The 9320-nt window shown below is 47.7% G+C and overlaps 1 protein-coding gene across 1 annotated transcript in view; it reads right to left on the reverse strand.

Moving 5' to 3' along the window:
• Positions 1 to 7529, reverse strand: part of plce1 (phospholipase C, epsilon 1) — a 67701-nt gene extending 60172 nt beyond the window's left edge. The window contains exon 1 of the mRNA XM_036549585.1: positions 6333 to 7529. Coding sequence (XP_036405478.1) covers positions 6333 to 7529 — 1197 coding nt within the window. The remainder of the gene's footprint in view (positions 1 to 6332) is intronic.
• Between the last annotated feature and the right edge of the window lie 1791 nt (positions 7530 to 9320).

Below are 9320 nucleotides of genomic sequence, written 5' to 3' on the forward strand. Positions count from 1 at the left end.
TCATCTTTTCGAGTGTCATTCCTGCCCTTGCCATGGAAACACAGCTCTTTATTCTATGTGCATTTCCTCCTTATTCACATTCAAATGAATGTCTACACTTCTAAACACTACATCCTTAACAATCACTCCTGTGGCCCTCACTGTAACAGAAGAGAGGCTGTGGAGTCTGCCAGTAATCTGTAACCAATCAGCAGCAGCTATGAAGCCAGTAACAACAACAAACGGACAACTCCCTCCTTCCAGCCATATTCATCATGAGCCGCATTTCCATAGCTGAATACATCCGCAATTTGGCAGCGGAGGCTTCCGAGTTGGAAGTGCAGGAGGATAAAGACCGGGTTGTGTTACACAATTTTGATATGAGGAAGGCATTGGAAAGCAGGTTTCTGAAAGTACGGTCGCAACATTCGCCTCCGCCACTAAGCTGGATGTGTTGACTTCAGCTGTTAGTGGTGGAGACTGGTTACCCATTGCAAGCTAGTTTCCCTGTAGTGCGCATTTTGATGCTAGTTAGATAAAGGGGTTGAGCGGCTTTGTCGGTAAAGGTGTCCACACTGAGAGCTGGCTGCGACACACAGCCCCAGACATTTGGTGTTTGGGTCTGGGCTGTGTCATTAGATAACCATAATTAGGAGGCTACAGGAGTGGAGCAGAACTGGTTTCATCCCTCAGGCATGGGTGGGTTTACGTTAACAAGTTGTGCTGTTGATTCAAAGTTCCTGTCTTAGCTTAGCAGGAAGGCTGTTAGGCAGCTAGTTAGCTAAATTGTTAGCAAGATGTTAGATGTTAACTAGATCATGTTAGCAAGCCATTTTGCCAGGCTTCCTACATTTTTCAGGTATGTAATGCCGCATACATTGGATGTTATGTTACATCCATTAAATGATCATTTCTGAGCACCACTCTCACACAATTTTATCTGTGGTTTTATTAGACTAAAAGTAGGGTGCAATACCACATGAGGTGGATTGTGGGCTGCAAACATCCTCAAAATGACCACACACATAAAACTTGTGTTACTCCATGACAGAAACACATGTAACTGTCATCTCAGCCCACGCTTCTGTGATGTCAGAGTAGAAAGCAAATGAAATAGAGGAAGGTCAGTTTCTGTGGGCAGCTGCATGATAGTCACACTTTCTGATTAATTCCACTGCATGCATTTTATAACTCATGGTACCCAGTCCATCTGAGTCAACATTATTCATACAAACCAAATACAAGAAATTGCAGTGCCTGCCTTATGGAAACATAGAGAATTGCCATCTTTTTCCACACAAAATCTTTCCCTTAACCCACTCTTAACCCATAAAAAACTATTTAAGGTGGTACAAGTCCTGTCTACCTGCCTTGTTATATTTTTTGAGGGCTTCCACCTTTACCAATTTTGTGTTCTGTGATGCCTTTGGGTGAAATCTCTCACCAGTGCAAGACTTCAACTTCCCTTTACACAACAGAATTCACATTTCTCCTTCCATTAGTCACAACTTGAGTGGAAATTCCCTCTCTATCCTCAATATGTCTCTTTACAGTGCCAAGACTCTTTCTGCATCGCACTGCTCCTTCACATTAGACTTGCTAATCTTCCTATGGTGTGGTCTGCTCTAACTCCTCTGTTATTTCCCCTGGCATGCCTGAGTCATTCTGCTCACAGCATGGTAAGGGCTATCTCTTTCCTCAGCAAGCCCCAGGGTCCCTTTGTGTTATTTCTTCTGTGACCCCGGGCCAGCATTCAAGCATATCTAGACTAAAATATGACTGCACCCTGGCCAGGAAACCCCCCACTTTGGTTTTCCCCCCCAATACGTCGTCTCACGTTATGGGGGGTCAGTGAAGGCTTAGGCTTCCCTCCTTGAGACATTGCTCATTTCAAAGCATCACGTTCTAACAGGTCTCCTTTGGGTTTTTTTTTTTTAATGGACCTCTTTAGACTGGTGAACTTTTTTTCATGGCAGCTCATTCAGTCTGGCTATTAACATCTGTTTTCGAGTGAGATGAAAAGGCCAGTTACTGGAAGCGCAGAGCTCTGTGCAAACCTGCCGAGAGATAACTGAGCAAGCTAGCAGAGTGTCAACACGGGGAAGCACACTGTCCTAATTGGTAGGGCTTCCGGACAAACGGATGCGTTCGCCACTGTTCTCATGGCAACTTGAGGGCAGGTGCGCATTCATTTCCGAGGCGAGCACATTTACAGGGGTTACCTGAATAAACAGGCACATCCACCCGATCCTCTTCACAGACAAACGCCATGTCACCCTATTAATATGGTGATGCAGGGCAAGGCAGGGCCACGTGGTGAAATAATGTTAATTAGCTGGCTTAGTTTGTGATTGTGACAAGTACCTTCTCTTCATAATTACCTCAAAGCAACCAACAAAAGTCTGACAATATGGTGCTGAATTTCTATGAAACATTTTCATACCAAATATTATGGCATAAATAAGAGTGTTTTTGTCCCATTACTTTTAAGTAAATGCAAGTAATTTTCCTGGCTTCCTGTGATTCAGCAAAAACAGCAAACACTCCTCTGAGGATGAGGCTTACAGCTCCAAAGAGGGCTGCTTGCAAATGTCATTAGGCAGCTGCTGGATCTGTTTGCCACTGTTGGGGCCCGACCCGTGCGGCCTCTCCCTGCTCACACACTTAAAGTCACGCAGGAATGGAGGCCTGCGCACCAGTGCTGCTGACTCTGAGTCCTCCCAGGAGGCCCCGCCTGCCTCGGGTCGCAGTGCTGATCGGAGGGGTACGGGGCCGGCCCCCCTCCCCTTCCCCGGCTGCTCCCCTGGCTCCCCCCACCGCACAGGCCTGTGTGTTTTGGCCCACTATGGCAGCTCTGCAAATAAATACTGTACATTGGACACCCTGGAATTCCTCTCCCAGAGTCAAGAGGGGAAAAAAGATCACCTTTAATGATCGCAGTTTAGTGAGAAATGCTGCTAAAAGGAAAAAAAAGAAAAAGGGAAAAAGAAAGCACAAAAGCCTCACAGTGCCCGTCTGTTGCGTGTATTTGGTTTCTGCGGCAACGGCACATGAACACTAAAGATTCTTGTTTTGACAGGCGTCCCGATTATTAACCTTTTCAATGGACTCATTATTAGCCAAGGCACGGGCTTAGGGTTGATACGAGCCATATTTTCATACCGCAAAGGGGCAATAAAAGCCAGCGCCTGTGGCTCGCTGCGGCGAGCGATACCGCTAGCTCCTAACAGAGGTTTATTCTGTCGTGGCGAGCAATGCGCGGCCCCCGCGCCAGTGAGTTATACACCGCAGCAGTGATTCCAGTGGGCCACCAGCAACACGGCTGCTCTTTCTCAGCCGTTATTCATCCCGCTGCCGTATGATGGATTCCCCCTGCGCTGCAAAATAGAAACCCCATGCTCAGCATTTTTCCCTGGGAACCTGCAGCATGGAGCACGGACTGAAAACCTCTGCGCCCGTGCGCATTTCCAACTTCCATGGTCGCCATAACGGTGAGGGAATGAACCCCCCCCACCACAGCTTCATACTGGGACCGGAACGAGGGCAAATCATTTTTCCAGTGCCTGCAGCAAGTAGTGGAATCTTGCACAGTGTGTTACAGCGGTTCCATCTTTCCTCTCTCAAATCGCAAGCCATGTAGACAGAAAACAGCTCCAGAGCACTAGTGATGTTTTTAATGTAAACACAAAGGGATCCAGAGTTCTATCAGTCACATTCCCTTTGTATCTAGTGAAAAGCTTTCAAGAAAAACACCTCAGGGGGAGGGCGCAAATATGGAGCGAGGTTTGACTTTTTTTTTTTTTTTTTTTACTTTCAGCATCAGTTATTTCCTCGTGAATTCAAAAGCTATGTTGTTCTTCCTGTTGCAAAGGCCAGCATCAACATAAAAGAGCTTTTATTTTGAATACAGCTCCTGTTCAATTGAAAATGATTCATGTATTCGATAAATACCTTGCTTCATGTGTTTTGGTACTTCCTTCAGTTTTTACTGACTTGTGGATTGCTGACTTGAAAGAATTTAAAACAAACAGAATACAGACCATCACTGTACACATCAGCATTAGTCAGAGATATTAAATGTTAATGAGCAAGTACAAGAATGCATTGACTCCAGCAACCAATCCAGGATCAGTTTATTGGCCCATACTCCCAACTCTCACCATTTTTGTGTAAAGGGGGGAAACTGATCCAGACACAGTGCTTAGAGGCAGAATCGATTTACTCTGCGCCAGTGCGCCTCCATAAACCACTTACTGTGTTCAGCTGTCACATGCTGTCAGACATTCACAGATCTAAACCAATCAAAACGCTTTGTTCTTGTGCAGAGCGAATACCCTTTGATTAGGCCAAATCAGTGAGTCACTGCTGGCACGTGACAGCGTCACCCACTGAGTGGTACAAGCGGCACGATGCTCGCCCGTCACCACTTTTTAAGGAGCAACAAAAGAGACGGAGCATAAAAGAAAATGACCGCATACAGCATGTCGTCTTAGTCATTCCTAAAGGCTCCGGAGCTCATTTAAAAAAAAGAGTGCCGAAGCCCCAGAAGTATCACACAGCCTACATGCATAATACTGGGCTCCCCTCTCTCCAAAGGCACACAAAGCTGTGGCATCCTTTGAGTCTGGCACACAACCAGATGTTCATTTGCAACTCAAGCCCGCCTTATTACTACTTGCAGACATTGTCCACAGATCAAAGCAGGGGCACAAAGGCTGCACTGTGTCTCAATTAGTGCCTTGAACAGAGAGAACTACAATTTGGGATTGGCTTTCCAGGCTGCTTTGCCAAAGAGAATTTTAATGATATATACCATGAAAATAACTACATATTAGAATTTGCACATCTATATACTGCTTTAGGTGTCTAGATAAAGGGGACCGTGAGATCCAGAAAAGACAGAAAATTGATATTCTTTTTTGTGGAAAGGTCTAAGTGGGATTGTGGTTCCCAGAGAATTCCCCAAATTAGTAATAAGCATGATGCCATAAACATGTTGCTGGTAAATATATGTAGAGAGGGGACAGCTTCCCATGACATGCTTACTCAAATCTAATAAAAATGCTTCAATTAAATCACAGACCTCCAACCAATATATTTTAATGAGCCAATTAGATTTTTACTGCCATTTCACATTTTATGTACTTATAGTGGAAAACCACTATTATCCATAAAGCACGGATTGGACAGTGCTAGTAACTGTACTTTGTTGTGTCTGATTTATCTATGAGATCTGCCGTTTCCAAGTACAGTTTTGCCAAAAATGGAACAGGCAGCATCCATCACTTTGACTGCCGAATGGCACACAAACTGGAAAACTAGACTGCAATGCAGAGCCTTTGAAAACAGCCATCAGTTCACATTTACTTTAAATCGATGTTAATAAATGACACACAATACAAAAAAAAAACAAAGAAACTCAAAAGCGACATACATTCTGGTGAGGTGTTTACTCTTAAGAACTGTTTTAAAAGGTTTACAGACTTTTAATCTTAGAAAAAAACACCTTTCCCCCCATCTGTTGAAACGTCTGGAGAATCTAACGCTAAATGAATTTCAACCCGAAAATAAACAGCTTTCTTAGGTGCCCTCAGTGAGCCTGATACTGGAATCATTATCCTATGTTGTCATGTCTCGCCGAGTGTGCCATGAGAACTGTATTCGTGCTTTGAGAAAGTGGTAAGAGAAGACGGGGAAACGGCGACGAAAGGGTTCGGTTTCGCCTCTCTCAGGCACACAGCACAGCGCAGTGAGGTGCTGGAGTTACTCACGTGGTTTGGGTAAATTGTTGCAATATGTTTTCCAATGGGAATCCCCACCTCAGCCACTAGCGTTGCCCATTTTCTGTGCGTTTCACCACAAAGGAAACTGAGCTGAAGGGATTGACCCCAGTGTTCATACACGTAACCAGAGCCACAGTACAACACAGAACAAAATACAAACTGTGTGGTGGGGTTGGTGGGGTTAGTGCTCCAGTAACGGCAGCGTATCTCATTATCCCAAACATGGAAGGTCATGTCAGGTGCTAGCTATGAGGAACTCAAATTCCCTCAAATTCAGCATCTCAGTTTTAACCCCTAAATTTAATTATAACTAAACAGTAAAACAGACACAAATATCACACCCTGTGTCAGATAAATTTTTGTCATTTTAAAATATGGGAGGAATTTGGAATTATGACACTGTTTGCACAGTGTCATAAGTCATTTTGTTGGAACTGAGCAGCGGGGTGTGAAATTCAGAAAAGAAAAAAAAAAGAGGGCTGTAAAATCTTTGAGACGACAGCTCGGTTCAACAACAGCAGCGGCTTTCATGCCGGCTGCAGCCTCCGTGTGAAAAACAAATGGCCTTACCTCTGCATGGCTGACCCCAAGAGCGGCGAGGAGGTGTCTGCAGACGCGCAGGGCGGCTTGCTGAAGCGGTACGCTGTGTCCCCTGGCCAGGCTAATGTGCCTCTCGCACACATGGTGGGTTTTTCTGCAAACAGCCTGCCATGCCTTCTCTCCGATGTGACCCGAGGGCAGGGTTCTCACGATCGCCCGGGTTCCAGTGCAGACTGACTTCTTCACCTCCCTGTTATTTTTGTAGTACCTCCTCACCAGCAGAGTGGAGCGCTCTTTCTTGTTGCGAACGAACTCGCCCTCCGGGGGGACGCCGCTCCCCTCGCTTTGGGGGCCCGCGCCTGCTTTCAAAGCCGCTGCGCCTTGGGAGGGGCAGCGGCAGCAGCTGCCGTCGGAGCTCTTCGCCTTGTGCCGCCGGGCGGGCCGCTCCAGGCTCGAGTACCCGTCCGTGATGCAGCGGCCACAGCGCGCGTTGTCAGCCACGCTCGCCGCGGCGTCCCCCATGAGGCTGCGGGCAAAGCCGCCGGCGGCGGCGGGCAGGGACGTTTCGGGCAGGCTGCCTCTCCTCACGCCGCGCTGGCAGGACAGTGTCTCGTGCCTCCGCGCGCTGGCACCGGCGCCTGGCTGGCCCGGGGAGCCGTCCGAGCGGCTCACCTCTGGCGGCCCTCCAGCAAACAGGCTCACGTGACGCGCCGGGGCCTCCGCTCCCCGCCGGCGGCCCGCAGGGGGGGAGGCAGTCTCCTGGCAGCCGCCGCGCGTTTCCACTGGATCACATGTCGGACACAGCTGGTTGCAATAGAGTCTCCCTGCCCTCTCCCCGCGCACCGAGCTCAGGCAACCTCGGCTGTCAACGTGGACGGGGGAGCCCTGTCGCTCGGGTTCGGCGTCCGCGGACTCGCCCGTGCTGTGGTCAAGGGATATTTCGGCGGCGGGGTCAAGGGGCATGGCGCTGGCCACGGCCTGGCAGCGCTGAGGGTCTGTGTCTGCGGGGGGCGGGTACAAGCTGTGGAGTTCCGCCGTGGGGCTGCCTCGCCGGCAACGGGGTGGGCTGCAGTCAGGAGCGCCCAAGCTATTTCTGGTCCCAGCTGACGGTGCAGATGTCGCCATCCCCTGACCCTCAGCTCCGGTGGCAGAGCCGCCCCCCTCCTCGGGGGCCATGGCAACGCACAGGACCGAGGGATCCTCCTGGCCCTCCTCGCGCAAATTCATATCACAGAGCATTTAGAAATTAACGGGCGTGAATCTACCTTGACTGGCCAGAGGCCGGATTCCCACGAGAGACCAGTGGAGCAGCCATGCTCTTGGCAGGTCGCAAACAATCAGAACAGCCAATCTCCCCAGCTATGAAAATCAGGCGAAGGACAGCAATCCGTGGAGAGGGAAGAATTTCCTGAGTGGACTGCCTGAGATTGGCGTTCACTTCACATATCAGCGATGCGACGTGTGGTCTGACGGGCCAGTTGTACTGCTGCGCTGTCACTGAAACCCCGTCTGGCCCCTCCTCACGCTCGCTGACATGCTCAGCCTCTGGAGGGCTCCGGAACTGGGAAAAAACTGAGAAAGAAAAAACACACATTAGCAACAAGACTGACGCCAGAAACATGAAACACTTGCGTGAAACTATTATATTCGCACCTACACTCTCACCATTCTTTAGGTGGCTTTTTTCCACTCAAACCAGTATCTTGCAGCAAGACGTACAGCCTCTTCAGCATTTATAAGGTGTATGTATAATTTTCTGAATAAACGCAGTGGGGAAGAAAGTGTGCATGCAGAAAAACCAAATCAACTATCGTGAAACTTCAGTTCAAGAGAGAGCAATTCTAGAGAGCGGCGCCTTTGCACATCACAATGAATTTACAACCGAAGGTGAGGCTTCTCATTTTTTAGAAGAAAAAGACTCAAAGTACAAAGCGGAAAAGGTTTTCACTGCCAGTCTCAGCAAATATTTGAGTACTGCCCAGCCTTCCCGTTTGCTTTCCAGCTTAGAACCACACATTCGGTGGGCGCATGCACCAAAATATTTTCAGGGTTGACTCAATGAGACAGCAAGAATTCTTATCAGTAGCTAGTTGTGTTGCGTCTACAGGAGTAATTTAGGCTACACATTCTTTCAGCAGCTCAGCACTGGCGCATGTGTGGAAAAAGTCACTGAAGTCTACTTCCAAAAGGTCTCTGCCTGGCTTGGCAAGCGTTGTAGAAAGAGGAGTTTGACTTTTTTTTCTTTTTGTCTGTATGACTGTGCACCCACCGAAGGGTGATGCATGCGTCCCCACCGAACAGCTCCTGAACCACACTCTTCCCAGGAAACCTCACAGCTGTCCTGAATCTCACCAGTCTGACCGCAGCACAAAATCACGCTTGAAAAAACACGTGGGCAGCAGGAATGCAAGGCCTCTATAGGGGAGCGCAGTGCAAGAGGATTATGGGGGAGAATCGGCTGCATTGATTCTGGGTCAGTTCAGCTAGTCCAGGCCTACTCCCTGACTTAATTCCTCCCACACAAAAGGCAATAAACGAGGCGCCGGCAGAACTCGCAGGCTTTTTTCAGCATTCAGCATCCTTGGAGCCGCTGTTTTGTCTTGGTAAAAAATATGAGAAGAACATATGGCCCACTTCTGACCCTACATACGCTATTACAATATCCACATACAACACAAAACTGACAGACTGCAGTAGATCTCCGTGAATATAAATAGCAAAGGACAAGTTTAATTTAAAATGCAGAAGAGCAGAATAGATTTTTATTAGCCCTGGGGAATATCTGTCTTGTGCAAATCCCTAATATAAATAGTTTATTTACAGGGACTAACTCGAAATGAGATTCAGTTATACTGAGCATCAAAATTTAACCATCACTTTATTCATGCGTGCAGAAAAATATATTCTTGTAAAATAGTACTTACAGTTAATGTGGTGATTTTAACCTGCAAAATGTAAAGTCCAGTGAAAACCAAGAGAGAATAACTAGTATGCCCATACTATTAGGTGAACAGTGCT

This window comes from Megalops cyprinoides, chromosome 1, assembly GCF_013368585.1.
Source record: "Megalops cyprinoides isolate fMegCyp1 chromosome 1, fMegCyp1.pri, whole genome shotgun sequence".
In the NCBI taxonomy this organism is placed as follows: Eukaryota; Metazoa; Chordata; class Actinopteri; order Elopiformes; family Megalopidae; genus Megalops; species Megalops cyprinoides.